The sequence below is a fragment of the Falco punctatus genome (assembly GCF_963210335.1).
Source record: "Falco punctatus genome assembly, chromosome: 9".
NCBI classification, from domain to species: Eukaryota; Metazoa; Chordata; class Aves; order Falconiformes; family Falconidae; genus Falco; species Falco punctatus.
The window spans coordinates 37,747,536-37,765,117 of NC_137589.1; the positions used below are offsets into that span (position 1 = coordinate 37,747,536).

The 17,582-nt window shown below is 37.9% G+C and overlaps 1 protein-coding gene across 4 annotated transcripts in view; it reads right to left on the reverse strand.

Annotated features, from left to right (window-relative positions):
- The window catches only part of CACUL1 (CDK2 associated cullin domain 1), a 55,798-nt gene that overhangs the window by 17,876 nt on the left and 20,340 nt on the right, over positions 1-17,582 (reverse strand). Inside the window, exons 4-6 of one of the 4 annotated variants that reach the window (XM_080401252.1) lie at positions 15,647-15,742; positions 9,606-9,708; positions 7,108-7,188 (exon numbers count right to left, since the gene is read on the reverse strand). In XM_080401252.1, the coding sequence (XP_080257378.1) occupies positions 7,108-7,188; positions 9,606-9,708; positions 15,647-15,742 (280 nt within the window). The remainder of the gene's footprint in view (positions 1-7,107; positions 7,189-9,605; positions 9,709-15,646; positions 15,743-17,582) is intronic. The other 3 variants (XM_080401254.1, XM_080401253.1, XM_080401255.1) reach the window with 3 other exon arrangements.

Consider the following 17,582-nt stretch of genomic DNA (forward strand, 5'->3'; position numbering starts at 1 on the left):
GAAGAAGCTTGTCCCTTTATGAAGGTTTAAGCTACCTCCTAATTACAGTGGGGCACCTGAGGCAAGATCCGGGACCCCAGTAGTTCCAGAAATAGTAGATGGTACCTTAACAAGTTCAAACTCACTTCTTCATAACTCAAGATTCACTTGCAAAACCCAAGATTTTTAGCTGTTCTAAAAAAATATTTTTCTATACTTCGACATCCCTTTCAAAATAGATTTTGCTTGGCAAAGATTTACTGTTCTGCCAAAAAGATTACAACTTTTGCATGTTAGCTCTGAAGATTATTTTCATCCTTTTGCAGTAATCTAATAGAAGTTCACAGCAAGATGTTTTAACAAATCATATATAAGTACACCTTAGGCAGATGTGTTCAATGTTGTTATTATTCAACAATGCACTTAAAATTATAAAGTGTATTCCCATTAAAAACAACTCCAACAGCTTTCACAACTAAGGTGTTAATTAAGTCAGCTGCTGCTCTCCAGTCTCCAACAGAAGCAGAACTGATTGCTTAACGAAGCTGTGAAGTCAAATAAATGTATTCTGGAGATCTTTATCCCATTGTACAAACTGTTCTCTTCAGTGCTTAATTCCAATATGTATGCAATATTTATACTGTTTTGCAGAATGAAAACTTGAGCCCTTCTACAACTGTGCATGAGATATTCAGGGATGCAGAGCAGGAACAATGGAGCTCTCATCAGCACACAGCCTAACCGAACCTTAATAGCACAGACATCATCAGATCACGTGTAGTCAAATCTATAGCATAATGAATTACCTTCTCTCAGCTTAAACATATAGGATTCATCTGACCAAACATACCCTTCGACTTACTGTGGTAAAGTCATATTCACCTTAAATGAATTCCAATGTTCCTGTATCCCAGCCTTTACTCTCAAATCCAGTCCATGCAAAGCACTTGACTGAACCCCACATGCCAGCAGCAATTAAACAGGGAGGGAACCGCTATGGCTGGTGTCCCAGATGCGGCTGTAGATTTTTGTTGTTGTCCTGGGTTGAGGTTCTTTGGGAGGTTGGTTGGTGGTTTTTTTTTTTTTATGGTGGGGTTTTTTTCCCCCTGTTCTTTGGCATTTTGGGTTTGTTGGCTTTTTTTACCTGCTGCCTATTTTATTATTAAATTGACTGATGAACCTTGAGCATATATTACCTTTTCATTACTTTAACCCATGTACAATTTGTACATAACTATCAATCTAGAACTTCAAAAGCCTTCTGCATGAAAATCCTCTGGCTTCATCCTCATGCTGGCAGTTACATCAAACTCCTCAAGATTCTGCATTTTCATTTTCCTTTAAAAAAAGCTAAAAATAATTTTTTAGCAACTTAAATTCTTCAAAAGTTTGTAATTAAAATTTAGATTAGAAATAAGAAGTTGTATTTATTACTAAGCATTTCCCACCAGGCATTTAAGAAAGCCAGAGATTACTTTCAAAATACTCATTATCTAGCCCAAAAGCTTTACTGAGTATCTAATAAAAATGCTACAAAATAAAAATCAAGTCTTAATCACAAGGAAAATATTCAGTGTTGTAGCAAGAATAAATATGAAAGAAATAAATATGAAAGAGTAAATATGGAAGCTATAAATGTAGAAATACATAAGTTTGGACTTCTATAATTGGAAAATAAGATGATATTTTCATGTTTCCAATGTTACGAAGGCTTATTGAAATGGGAATGTTGTTCTTATTTCTTTACCAAGGAGCCAGACTAAAGATGACAGTTATTACTTAAAACTATTATTTTCCTATTAAAAAATTCCCTTCCTTTGAGGTGCTGCAATTTACTCAACATGAAATAAGAAAAGAAAGATAGCTGTAACTTTTTAAAATAACGCAGTTCTCCGATAAAAAAATTAGTTCAGTGACAAAATTTGTGTGTAGATTAAGTGTTATTTAAAGAGTTTGAGTGTGTTCCATAATACCTGGTAACAACACATGCTGTTTCAAATATGGTTACAATACAATTACTTGGCTCTTAGCTGTCAAGTTACAGCTACCACTTCAGTATTAGTGATACCACCCTTAAACTGGTGAGCATGTTATTCTTGATTATTCCATCAGATCTGCAGAGCACAGAAGGTATAAGAAAGATTAATAGCTACAAAATCTATCCTATAGTCCTTAAGAGCGTAGGGGTACCTGCTGAGGTTTAAGAGCAGACTGACATTAACGTGACGATTTTTTAAAAGTGTTTTAAAGAAGAAACAGTCAATTATCCTGCAGTAGCAGCATCCCAGCAATCTCCTCACATGCTGGAAAAGTAGAACGTTAAGTGCAGTTGATTTTCACTATCAATTATCTGTGTCTACAAATATTCGGAAGGGAGACAGGAAGGAAGGAGGGGAAGGAGTATGTTGATTTTAAGGTTAGAATTAGGAATTTGAAATGAAGGTCATAAGATCAAACTATTTGCCTATGTAGAATAAGCCAGATATTAAACACTGTGAACAAATTCACAAACTTGTAGATGCATAAAAATCTTGTAAAATTACTTTTAACAAAGACTGTGACAATAAATGCATCCCTTCCCTACATCTCAGAAAAGGATCCTTTATGTTACAGAACCTTCTGGCCCCCCAAAACATCTGCTGTCAAAAGCTGGTATTTCAACAGCTTTATTGCTGGGGAAAAAGAGTAAATTAGCTTCTTGTTGTAGAGGGATTCTAACAGAAATCATCCCATTTTAGTGTGGTACAAATGCACTGACATAAATCAGTGTTGTTTTCTTCTAGTGCTCTGCTACATTGCTTCATTTTTAAGGCCCTTAGGAAGGAATCTTCTCGTTTCATTTTACCTATCCAGAGGCATGATTCTAAAGACAGACAGCAAGTCACTCTACAGGCAAGTAATTCTGCCTTTTTTAATTATTTTTTTTTGTAAGAAACGTATTGTTTTATTTTTCTGTATCATTCTTAAACTTAAAAAGCAAGAAACATAGCTTTATGAAGGTGGCAGAGTAAGGTTGTGCAGATTTTCTTCTCATAGTGGTTTTGCACACTTTAAGGGAAAAAAAGTAAGTAAAGCAGTGTCCAGGAGATGAGTAACATCCAATATATTAGAGAAAGAAAGATACTCAATGTATCGCTTCTGCCACCACAGTTGTCACTCTGTCTCTCGAAGAAAAAAAGAACAGTGATTTCAAATGCTTAAAGGCACATTCTATATTAATGCTTTAGTTCAGATTAGAAATGTGCTTTTGAAGCAAATTCACAGATCATCCCTGTTTACTGTTCCATGGTTCATATGACAGAGCTGCCTTGGAGTACATTAACTCCTTTTGCGCAAGATCAAACCAGATGTGAACTACTAACTGGCATTCTATCCACAGGACCAGACATTAGCAAGTGCAAAATAAAACTCGTCAAAACACATGTGAAGGCAAACATTGAGTCCTCAACACCAGCACACAAGTGTTTCATACTCTGCGGACCTGCTCCCTTTACCTCACACCACTTATTAACATAGACATAGCCTAAACCGCGCAAGGCAACCTTCAGCTCTTCCTACAGGGCACACATCTCTATGGTCATCAAAACTGCTGCACCAAACCTGCAATGATGCTCTATCAATTTTTGTCAAGACCAGGACACTGGACTGAACTGACTTTCGATCCAGCTCAGTACAGCCATTCAAGAACAAGCCCATTTATGAAACTAAATGTTTTTTACTTATGAAACATAAGCATTAGATCAACAAAAATGACAGGCACAAAGAATAACTTCCTGAATGTAAATGCAGAAGGACAGCATACAGAAAGGGTAGGGGCAACGTCTTTCGTAAGAAGCTGAAAAATGAGAGTGTTTTCCCCCCTTTTTACAGGAGATTTTCTCTGCAGTTTGTGCATCAAGGCAGTAACAGGTTGCTTCTCATATGCAGATTGAGACAGATGTCAAAATGGGGGGGATGTGAGATCAAGCAGGGAAAAAAGTCAGTCCAATTCATTTTTTCTTGTCTATCGCCGCCAAAGGGTGAGGCATGGGGAGTGCATAAAAAAGCCCCCAACATATCAAAATAAAACCTGTGTCCTTTGTTGTAGCTGTATAGTTAGGCTATGAACCTGGTATCACAGTCCTTCTCTCAGCCTTTTGCACTACTCCTCTTCTCTTGGGGTACTCACAAACAAAAGCTAGATATGGAATTTATTAATGAAATGCATTATATTATAGCAGTACACAGCCAAAGAGATGAGGGTTCCTTGCTTCGCCGACACCAACAGGCTTCTGGAGGTCACCACAGCAAAACACATCTGCTATGTATGTAGGTCTGGGTGCTACAGAGCAACACACCCTCTCCTGCTTACCACTGCATAAGCAGCAGGAAAATCTCTGCACAGGAAACATGCTCCTTGATACATTTATCAACTTCTAACAGCTCTAACTAAATTCATTCTTTATAATTTTGTATTAAGTTTGTACCTGCTGCAACCAAAAAGGACAGCTGGACAACTTCATTGTTGAAGAAAAGTTGCTAACAGCTTTCTAACATCTGATTTAACTTTTCAGGTACCTTTCAGAAAGCACCAATGCAGTGGAAATATTCTTACACCCATCTTTATAAAGAAAAACTTATCCAACATAAACAACCTTCTATTGAACTACAATATACCTCCAATAAAAAAATAAAAATTAAGAAAACAGAGCAGCAAGATACCTTCACCTCAGCCGAATCCAAGTGACGTAACTGGAAAGAGACAAAGCCATCATACGTAAGAATCTTTTTCACAGTAACTAATCAGAACCTGCTAACATAATGAAATAGGCTGCGAGTCCTCCCCCTCCTCCAGACTTTTTACAAAGACATTTTTCTTGGAAAACCATGAGAAAAATTGCTACTTTTGGTGATTATACATGATAAATTTTTACACTGGGTTTTAGCTCTGTACTCACACAAGCACTGACAAGGAAAACTACATTCAACAATTGCCTACATGCTATTACAATTTGCATACAGAAAACTGCTCTGTATGCTTAGCTTTCAGTAGCTAATTCTGTAATTATCTTGATATACATCACGAATAAAAATCTGAGACAGCCAGAAGCTGAGAGCTCATGCTTTAATCCCCAATAATCATTTTGCCTGTATGTCACATGTTTTCAAGCCCATGGTCTAGTTCTGAAACAGTAAATTTCAGGAAATTGACTCATTCACAGGCTGTGTTATCACCTTCGATCCTGATAACAATTTTATGACCCATCAAGTCTTTCGGCTCTGTTTATTCTATAACATTTTCACCATGGCCCAAGAGGTTTCCTTTCCTCTGGATCAAAAGGATCTGTTTCTATAATCTATTCCTTACTCAGTTGATTAAAGATAGGAACAAGCACATATTCGCTCCTTAGCCCAGTCAATCGGAACAAAATCAGAAGTGTTGAAGAAAGCAGTTTTCCCTCTGATAGAGTTCATTTGTCTTCCTAGTTGAGTAACTTCTGTCCAGAAGTACAGACAGATGCTTCTTTGGGAAGAACCAGCTTGTACTGGGTGATATCTACCAGTACATTGCTCCTACAGGAGGAGAAACCACTTCCTGAACTCAAAACACTAACATGGAAGGAAAGAAACAACTCACACACATACAGATATAAACAGCTGAAGTACTACAGCGATCTGCTAAGGCTACCGCTTATTTGGAAGTGCTATAATCAATCTGATACAGCCTACTTTCCCCACAAACACCATCACAGGCAAAGACCAAGGAGAATTCTTCTCCTCAGACTGGCTTCTAAAACTGCTTTCACCTATATGACCCATTTAAGTTATTGTTGTTTTTCTTTCCAGTATCGAGATGTTGAGAATCTGATCTACCTCCCAGAGCAGGACTCCAGCCCAGCAGCCACCCTCCTCATTTTAGTTTCGGGAAGGAGAACAGCTGTAATTGCAAACTCTTGTAATTGGAAACCAAGAGATCTACCCACCAAGGAGAAACAACACTAAGCTGTTAATAGCTTTTCCCTTTTGTTAAGATTCAAAAGCAAGTTTGCTACAGGCACTAAGCTGCCAATATTGAAAAAGAGTAGCAATTACTTGCAAATACTCTCTGCCACTGGATTTTACCTACTGCAAAGATTAGAAGCAGAGTTTCAGGAGCTGTTACACCTTTTCACCACTGAAGACAGTTAAAAGTTTGCAATAAATTGTCATTCTTCTAGACAGAAGAACAAACAGGCAGGATGTTTCCAGAGCACTGAGATCAGGTCTCATCTACCAGGAGAGACAATGGCTGCACAAGGAGAAAACCCATGTGTTTCTGATTTTTTCTACTTACAAGTCAACTCATGCAGGACTTTAGGAGGAACAAAGACAACATTCTTTGCCACCCCTTCTCTAGTGGCAAGGGGATATTATCTGCATCCCCCTCCCGCCTCCCACCCTGTTTCTAAAACTTCTTGTAAATTAAGATGCTGTATCTTTCCTTGTTACACTCAGTTAAGTAGCTCTGCACATAGCAACTTCTCCCAAGCCATTTAATAAAGCAGTCTTATCAGCAATAGCCAGCTTTGGCTTTGTAAGGAGAATAATCAGGTTATATTCACTTAATTCAAATGCATCCACTTAAATTTGAAGAGCATTGACTTGATAAATATGTGTGAGTGTAAAAGTGTTTCACAAAACACAACTGTGTTCATGTATCTGTGTATTATATTATTTTTCATGTATTTAACTGCTCAGAAGTACTCTAGATAGTAACGCGCTTTTAAAAAAATACCAACACATTTCCTCTACACAAAAAAAGGAACCAGATCAGTGCTTGGGCAGGCAAAGTTTGTCCAAGTAAAGGTCACATAGGCAATACTTCTGTAAATAATGAATTCACACCTTAATCACTCTATATTCTGTAACTAAGTGCTCAGATAAGTGCTCCCACCACAGAGACCATTGTACCACAAGTTCATTTTGCATCTTCCTGCCTTCAACCACACAGCACAAGGACTAGGACTGACCCAACCACTGGGAATTTGAGCAAGATCAAACACTTAGAGATCTGTGCTGCACTGCTTTTCTGTCTTCCCCGCCCCCCCCCCCCCCCCCCCCCCCCATCTTTTGAAGAGGAGCAGGAACTTTTTCTTAAATGAAACTGACCTGAAATGTACTTACAGTCCTTCCTGAACACAGCTTCAAACAGCAATGCCAGCTTCCAGGCTCTGATAGAATGACAAGAAGCTACAAACAAAAACTCCTTTGTACCAAAAACATAGCAACAAAATTTCAAGAGCAAGAGCAGATGTTATTCTTGTCCCCTGTGCCTAGATCACAAACTGATTAAACCATTTTACTCTGTTCTTTAAAAATAGAGGAAAGGCATGCTTCTTCTCACTGAAGCAGCAGCTGCAGCATCCCTAAAAAATAGCCCCAGGATTTCATTTCTCTACAGAGATCATAATTTCGTTTAATTTTGTAAGATTACCCACTCAAAACCTTGTTTTTTTCATACAAGAACACTTTTGTTGAACCAAATCTGTATCAAGTATCAGGAAACAGCACCACACACTGACAATAACATCAGGAAGTAATTAACAAACACTGACTGACCCTATTTTCATAGGGCCCTTACACTTCCAAAACTGAAGGCAAGGTTCTTTCTAGTTTGCTGAAATTCAGACCACAAAAGAACAGCTGAGAGTGGCAGAAAATAATACTAGAACTTTTTCAGCACCTCCAGAGCACTGTATCATGTGCTGTGTGTCTTTAATTATTTCCCAGGAGTCCATTAGCAGGTTTAGAATTTTATTTAGGTATATTTTTACTCAATGTAAAGATCTTATTACCCAAGATTTAACCAAGTCAGATCACAGTTCTGAGTTTATACATGTCAGTATATATCACTTTACTTACAAGTACGATAAAGACTAAATAACTTAGGTTTAACAAGCTGACGGTAAGACTGAAGTTGCTCTAAACAACAGACCCCATATACAGCAACACAGCTGGTGACAGCTTACTTTCATTTTTCAATGTTTTGTTTTGATTTTACTTCTGCAACTAATACAGAGCTGAGGAGAAGTATTTCAGATTTCACACACACACAACCACAGGTCTTTTGCTTTCAATAGTTCATCTGCAATTTCTATTTGATTCTCATATTATCATCCACAGAAAACTAATTACATAGCAACATACACTTGACATTGTTCTAAAGATTTGACCTGTTACCTTTGCTTTGTTATTAAAAAAAAATCATAATAATGTTTTCATTACCTGCAAAATGTATACATATGCATACATTCAAATGTATTAAATTTTAAAGCAATATAAGCAGAATTTACCATGGTCCTGTCACAATAATCTTCCTACTAGGTTTCATGATACCATTAAACCTCTTTGGCACAAAATAAAACATCAGGTCTATGGGAGGACATTCCTCATCGTCCTGCTATTCCCAAGGTGATCTGATCTGCTACACAGCTAAAAGCTCTTCTTCGGGAGACTTTTCCAGATGGCAAGAGCAAGATGGCATCAGAGATGATGATCTCCCACTGTTGTAGGGACCAGGCTCCCTGATGTGTGGGTAGTCACCTTTTTCACCCACCCCTCTCCCAGGATGCCAACTCACAGCGACCCTAAAACCACAGCAAAGCTCCTTTCCCTCAGCCCTTCATTGGAGAGAGGAGGGCATTGCTACCCAAGTAAATACAAAAGGAGAAATACGCTTGACTCTAGTAGCCCATCATCTGGCCTCCACTTAGCATACAGATGCCAACTGCTTCAGAGAAAAGAGGAGGGGAGCAGCTAGATGAAGACAGAGACACTGCAGTAGGGCTGAGTTACAGAAAGGAGGACACCTGGCTGGGCACTGAACTCAACACAGGGCACAGGAACCATCCAGTTGCACAAAGGACCTACAATTGCAATTCTTCCAGCACGCTGGTCAACTGCTCACCACTCTGCAAACTCTTCCAATTTGAACTCCAAGTCTGATTACCTCTGCCTTTGCTAACTGCCCTCTGGAGGGGCTAACTAGGTCAGTACCGAGGTCCCTATGCTCACGCAAACACACACAGATGGTGGCAGGTTGCAGGCAGACTCAGATTCCCCACAGGAGTTACTCCAGGAGCACTTAATGGGAAGTGTATCACTTAACACATATTCTATTTGCATTAACCCGTTAGCTTAACAGAGAAATTGTTGTCAGCATTATGCAGTTCCCTAACTAGCAGGGATTATCCCAGTACATCATGACAGTATCCCCAGTGGTATCATAATTCTTTGACCACACTGCATTATTAATGACACCTGTCAGTATTTTGATAATGAAATTGAATAACAGCATAAGCAACAGGACAATGAAACATTTACTATGTCATAATCACAAGTCCTAAGAGAAAATACATATTGGTACCCCCAGCTGCTCAAGAAAAACATAACTTCATACAAAGTCGTATTTAAAAAAAAAAACAAAAAAAACAAAAAAAACTGAAGCATGCCACATTTCTGCATGTGGAAGTCTTAGAAAGAATTTGTATTTAACTTCACTAATCTTTTGCCATTTTCTCCCTATTTGCTGTGGATTTCTGCAATATCTGAAAGCACTGTAGCTTTCCAGACTCCCATTATAAGAAAAAATTGACAAGTTTACTTACGCATTAGGTTGTAAATGTGCTTTTCTGCAACATGTTCCGTAAACAGCTTTATAAGGTCATCTTTTAAGTCTCTGTTAAGCTTGGTTTCTATGTAAAATTTATTCTGGAAAATAAGACAGAAGGTTTCAAGTTTGTTTTTTGTAATAGCAAATAAAGCAAACTTACTTTTTTCCCGAATAAAAATAGTTCAAAATTTACAGGTCAAATATTCTAGAGCTTTAAAAGTGCCTCCTTGGTGACTACATTTATACTAAATAGAACATTCCTGCACAATAAAAAAAAACATGTATTTAAAATTAAGAACACATGTGGTACTACTGGTGACAAACCCACTTACATATAGGTGTTTGGTTGGGTGTTTTTTTTTTTTACTTTATATCTACAGATACATCTCCATATCAATCCAGACTAGTGAGTTTGTAGAAAAAACACTTCATTTTAGAACTAACACCAAATAAATGCTCTAACACCAAAGTAGGGCTGGACATCATGTTTGCAACAAAAGAAAACATTTTTACTAATGTCTAAAAGTGATTAAGCCATTAAAATAAAGACAAATCATCAGTACAACTATACACTTCTGTGGTTCATCATGGACAATCTCAAGAGGGTAACTACTCAGAACTAATGAACTGTGGAAGTGACATATACAAATCTACAGAAAACTGAACTATATTAAGATCTGCAGGATTCAATTATCTTGACCCACTCAGCATTAATAATAAATTCACCTCTTCAGCCCTTAAAGGAAATTCTATTCATGAGTTCCTTGAGGGCCTCTATACCCAATGTACTACTTGGTGTTATTTCTCAGTTTCCAGCCTGCAATTAGTAGCAAGATTTCTTGTCTTTATTTTATTCATAGGTGAGCTTTAAAAGCTGGAAAAAAATAATTCTTTCAAAATAAATCTCTTATCATTTTACAGCACTAACATGCAAGTAGAACAACTGAATTCATCTGGACAACTTTTGTAGAAGAGGTAACCAGATATTGCAGATACTGTAATAGAAAATAAACTTAATCAAGAAATAAAGACCTGGAACACTTATCTAGAAGATTTACTAGAGGAATGGCTATCTTAAGGGAGAAAGGTTTTTCCACACACTAAATCAAGTTCTTCTATTCACTAAAGCATTTAATATAATTGGAACAAACCCTTAGAACACTATTAGAACTATCTTTACATTTTTTGTGTGAAACCCATTCTCTTGGCCATTACCAAAACTACACATACCATAATAAACCGTCCATGCAGAAACCACTTGAATTTTCAAGGCAAGCAGTTATTTACTATTAATCACAAATGAAGGCAATTTGAGGGCTGAATACATGCCCCTACTGAAGTTTAGATTTGTTGCAGTGATAGACAACAATCTCAAAAAGATATTTTTTAAAAATTGAGTAACTTCCTACTGCTGGTTCCCTCCCTGAAGCTATCCTACCTGCAGAGGTTTTATAAAGGGCTGTTACTCAGTTGCTTCCCCCTCACCTAGGCCTGTTCTTTGAAGAGACTGAGGGAAAGGCTCCATAGACATAATAACCTGTCTCATAAGAAACAGACTAACTTCACTTGTAATATTTCTGATCAATGCTGAATCTCAATTGCAACAGAAACTCACAGCAACTGAAGATACACATCTCCTAGGAAGTGTTGAGCAACACACCACACTACCTCTTTCATCTGACCTAACTTCCTGAACCACTTCCACGTTGAGCTTCCTCACCATATTCTACCACATAGCCACTGGTGCGACACACTGGAGAGACCAGAACATCACAGCACAAGCCTACTGACCCGAGTCAAACCTGACAATGTCAAACTACCAATTCTGCTGATCCTTATGAGTTGACAGATAAGATGCACCCAGCTAAGGAAATAGCTTACTCTGTTCCTTTCCCAGTCTCAAAAGCTTCTTGCATTAAAAGCAGTTGGCAACCTACAAACTGTGACGCTTCCTTTTGTTGAAGGGTTGGAAAGCTTATACCTTAAGTTTCATAGCAAGAAAAACAACAAAAAAAACCCAACAGCAGTTTCAAGCAGAAGAGTTACAACACAATGCTTTCACATAGAACAACTGTAAAATACTTTCACATCTGCTCACTTGGAAACACCTTTTGAAAAAGATGTTACACTTGCATGAATTTAAATAGACAATGAAAAATGATCTAACCAAGTACTTCATTTCCAGTCCACAGTGCTGAAAGGAGGTAGCAGAATAACTATCACCTTTCTCATTCTTGTTAGTGGAAAACCAGGAAGATTTTCTGTATAATATGTCACTACCTAGGCTGTAGCAGTATTTATTGAGAAGTGTGTCAAGTCACCTAAAGGTCTAAATGACAGGTAAAAAGATAAGCAGATATAAATAACTGAGAAAGTCAGATATGATATAAGCATTTCTTCTACAAAACACTGTATCAGTAAAGCAATCTGGCAAACGTTAAGAGACGTATTTGTGTTAATACCATTAAGAGGAGATCAATAAATACTAGAAACAGAAAAAACAGTGTATGAGTGCTTATCATCTCATCCACATATAACTATATATATACATATATACACACACACTTACACTTATATATACAGACACACACAAAGTGCCCTCTAGCTCATAAGCAACAAAGTGCAATACCACCTAGTAGGAACAGTAATATTTTAGAGGCAATATGAGTTTTAATCATTCATATATGCAGCATACTGTGATATGTACAACCTGTAAGCATCCAGAATAGCCTCACTTAGATTACAAAGCAAAGTTATTCATTAGGAATTATGCTTAGGAATGAAACACTATGTGCTAAGCTGACTTCTAGTTTAAATTGCTTTATCTTCCCAGAACTTTTGAAGGAGTTCAAACGCACAGAACTTTGGAGGGATAAAAGCATTTTGGGTCTCCATGCTTTCTTGAGAAGTCTACTGTAGCAGCATAAGACCGAAAAAATCCATCATCATGCGATAAAGAAAACCACTAATGCTCCTAACAAAAAAAGGATAAAATCCCCTGATTGCAAAGTCAGCCCTCTCAACCATCACTCAGGATAAGCTCTGAAACAAACCTTGGTCACCATACACAAGCAAGTTAAGAAAACATCTTTCCTGTATTCCCACCATTCACATACAAGAACATTATTTGGTATCTATCAGGAAAAAGAGAAAGTGTTGCTGTTGATATCAAAATACACAGGACTAAGCCCAAGGCAAAAATACTGTACCTTTTCCTGCCACCAAAGGCCAAACCCCAAGATTCCAGTTGTACAAAAAAAAAAAAAAACAAAAACCACAAACATCCTTGAACTTTTCCTCAGCATCACAGAATTAAAAAAAAATAGTATTTAAATGTATATTAAGTTTTCCTAAGCAGTGATACAATTACCCTTTCAGAACAAAGTTTATCACTGCAACTCAACTGCCCAAAGCAATCACATCACTACCAAAAAAGGAAAGCCCTGCCACCTCTGCTAAAAAGGCAGAGCTCAACAACTTAGTCCTCTTCACTTAAAAATACACTGAAAGTATGTATTAAAGTAACTGCAAAACTTTAATTTATACTGTAATTAGGCTTTCACTTCTTGCAATTGTTTTTTAATTGTATTTTCTTGTCTAAATAAAGGAAGCCACTGCTGCTGCATGAGAGAAAACTTGATTAGAACCTACAATGTAAAATTGCAGGAGTAGCTGTACATAAAAGTACTTGCAAATGCATACAGAGAAAAATGAGGCAAACATTTTTCATTCTGACTTCTCTAGAGATATTTTCCACGTTACGCACAGCACTGGTTAATAAATTATCTCAGAGAAAAAGTATGAGACTTAATTTGACATTAGTCTTCAAAGCCAGCTATATAGCTGAGCCAAATCAGCTCCTCTTGCTGCCAAACGCAACGCTAACACCTAGGTCACTAAACTCTACACAAAAGCAGGCTTATAATAAAGATGGGGGCAGACTTTTAGCAGGGCTTGTAGCAATAAGACAAGGGGTAATGGTTTTAAACTAAGAAAAGGTAGATTCAGACTAGATATAAGGAAGAAATTTTTCACGATGAGGGTGGTGATACACGCACAGGTTGCCCAGAGTGGCAGATGCCCCATCCCTGGACACATTCAGGGTCAGGCTGGATGGGGCTTCAAGCAACCTGATCTGGTTGAAGATGTCCCTGCACACTGCAGGGGGGTTGAACTGGATGTCCTTTAAAGGTCCCTTCCAACCCAAGCCATTCTGTGATTCTGTAACTCTCAGGTCTAACTTGAGTTGTCATTTAAATGAGAAAGTGTTTGCAGGAACAGAGTTTTACTGTCTGAAGAAATCACTAGTCATGCTTTAAAGAAGCTTCTCCTTTAAAACTACAAGAGTACTTTGACTTCTCTTTGTTCTCAAATATAAAAAAATTACTAACTACTCATTTTACAGGTTTATTACTCATTAACTGTTTTTAATATGTTCAGATATCAGACTCAAATTCTAAATAAGAAACCACAGGATACACAGCACTCCTCCTCTGAAGATACAAACACCGCATCGCAACTGCGTACAACACAAGCTATCAAAATCTATTTGGCAATTAATTATACCTTGTCTGGTCATATAGACAAGGCCTATAATGATTAAACCTGTCTGTCTATATGCTCTTCATGAACATTTTTTCAATCTTAGTTACTACAGTCTTAATTGTTAAGGACAGATTTTGTCTTCTGTGATGGAAGAACCTCAGTGACAGAAATGAGCATAAACGAGCATTCAATAAGTACACACCTGACCAGCTTATCTCCGTTTGTAAATGACTATTAAACTATGAGACTGCTTAAACACCTGTCTGCAATAAACAAGTTAAGCACACATAGGTGAAAAAAATGGCTAACATTAAAAATATCTGAATGCAATAGGGGGAAAAACTCCCTTCCTAGTTTTTCCCCAGCACTTCACAACAGGAACAGGTGATAAATAAATAATAAAACAAAATCATCACTAGGAACACATCCTTCAGCTATTAAGTGAAGCTATAGCAACTGAACTTCACTCTGTATTAACTAGACAAAAGAGCAGATTAGAAGACACCCAGTTCAAGAAGAAAATTAGTCCTTTAATGCAACAAATCTGTGTGGTAACTCTATGCTGAAAGACTGTGGCAAGTTACTCCGTTTCAGACACATTCTCTGAAACGTAGGAGACCCTTCTAAAAGATACTGCTTCCCAAACTCTGGGAAGCTACCACTGAGAATAATTTTGAAGAGGTCGAGATTTATTCACTCTAAATCAGTTTAATACTTTCTTGAAAAAAATAAAAACATTTCTTGCCCAACAAATAGACACTTTGGGTTTTATTTCTAAGTGATGCCAACGCAAGGATGGTTTCTGGGAGAAGGATAAATTCAAGCTTAAGTTATTCATTACCATAAAAAAACCCAACAAACACCCAACAAAAGTCTTGACATTTTGACAAAAATTTTTCATTTCTTCAGAGGTACAGAACACTTCATAAATTACAAAATCAGCATGACATACGCTTATAGCCAATAGTTTTGGAAACTCTGCAAGTATGCCTGACAGTGCTATGAACACGTTTGTCTTCATCCAGTCAATGCTCTAAATTGCTTAATCAAGTGACACAGACATTTCCAAGAGACATTTCTTTGTCTTGTCTGAATCTGTGCAATTTAAAAGCAAGAAACAATCATCTTTGCAACCTGCCCAAACTGCCAAGTCAACATATAACAAGCCAATAATTATCACTGTTCAAAAAAGATATAAATAATAACCTATTTGGGACAGCTTTTTTCCAATCAAAACAAAAAACATTCCCCCCCCATTGCCAGGAAAGAAATGTCAGGGCAGAAACCAACTGCAAAATTCTACATTTAAAAGCACAGCTTCCTCTCCCTCTCCCCACACTACTTGATTAGTACTGTTATGCAGGTAGCAAAGCAAAGCATGACTCATAAGTTCCACAAATTAAAAATCATTACAGCAGCGTTTTATTCTTTTCACTTTCAGTCAGAATCTTGTGTATGGACATTATTTGAAAAGAATTTTCTAAAACTTACCATATATATGAAAAGAGGCACAATGCTCTGCAATGCTCCCATATACTGTCCAAGGGCTATGTTAAATCTTTCAATATAGAGATCTGGAGGGCTGGCCTGCAAGAAACCGTAAAAGTCAGGTTGTAATTTGAACAAGAGAAAGATCTGGAACAGTATGGGCTATGCTTTCATAGCAAACTCAAAAAACTACCAAGTACTTGAAACACTAAATTTGAAACACAAAGCAAGCCACACACCATTCCAGAGTTTCTGCTATAAGTCCCTCCAGCAAAAACAGTTTTTCTTCAATAACTGGTTTTTGCCTAGAACCATGCCAATGCCCATTCAATAAGAAATACAGTATGACTGTAACAAACTAGCATTTAGCATATGCAAATAAAAACACATATTAAAGACCAAACCTTTGTTTTTGAAGAATTATCTACACCTAGAATCCGTAACCAAATTCCAACAAGTGCTGCGATGTGTGCTCTGACCCCCCTGCAGGGTTTTACTCCAAGGCAGCAGGGTGGCATTAAGCTGCTGCTTTGCAGGAGCTAGCAAGTGGCACATTCTCCAGCTCCAGGGAATGCTCTCCATCACAGAAAACATTTTAAAATTTTTGCTGGGTGACCTAAGGCAAGGCAAGTATTCAGGGTGTTGAGTTGGAGGGACTGTGAAGCAGTGTTTGCAGATAGTGCCCCACATCTGGTGTCCTGCACTCCAGATCAGGCCCACGAAAATCTACGGCAGTGCTCCGACACACAGCATTACCCTGTAGCCCCTACACAAAACCTGAGTGTGCCAGCTTGCTTTATGATGGACCCTGCAGAGCCCACAGTGACAGCGCTTCTGTGTTCTGTGTACAATACCAACTTTCCCAGAGAAGGAAATAAGGAAGCTAAAAAGATCTGCTCTGCAGCAAGCTAAGTTAAATTTAGAAAGTGACCAGAAAAACGGGAAGCACTAACCACTGTTTCTTTTATAAATATTTATTTGGAGGGATGCAGGGGAGCTGCGTTAAGGCATTCAGGAGTGCACTTACACGCCCAGGGATGGAAGTGTAGCTGGGGTAACATACTCCTTCACCATCCCACCTCCATCCCAGCTTACCCATGTGCTCTGGCTCTGGCCCAACTCCTGCTTTCCCTACCATGGTCTCTTCAGAAGGAGGCGAGTAGCTGACTGAGTTTCTACTGTTCATATACATGTGCACACCTGCACACACCCAAGGACAAGTGTTGCTTGCTAACAAGATGCAAAACTCCTCTTCCCTTGCACTATTTTCCTCTCTGACTGCACCAAGCCAGAAGAGGATGGAGAATGCAGCAGCGACTGGGACCCTGCAAGAAAAAAAGCTCAAAGATTTTTCTAAAGCCAGAGCGTGTGTGGCATGAGAAATGCTCAAAGCTAGCTGCACCTCAACCACCTTACTGGAACGTAAAGCTCTTAGCTCTACAAAGCAGATTTTTCAGCCTTTGTAGGGACATTCACCAGGGGCCCTAAGAGAACAGTTAAAATTTATGTTGACTTCTTGCTCTACTAATATTCTAAATTTATAGAAGGTTGGGGTTTTTTTTCTTTAAACTAGCTTCTTTTGCTTCCCTCCTTAATATGCTTAATGAACATGTGGATAATTTTCACAGCAAACACCGATACAGAGCAGACATTTCAAAAAAGGAAAGCAAAACTGGCAAAGGAATAAAGACTGTTATTCCATATGTGGTTGCCAAATGTTATATATGGTTATTCCTCATTTTGATCTTAAGTTTTTAATCTTATTGCAGATGCAGTTCTCAGGGGTGGCCAAACAAATTTTAGTTCAAAATGCCAACAATGTATAAAAGTGGCTATGAACTCAAAAGACTCCCTTTCATATATAGTTACACATATAAATTTTTGCAAATAAGATGCAATGAAATCTGCATTTCTAAGCAGTGTGTATTCCTGCTTCACT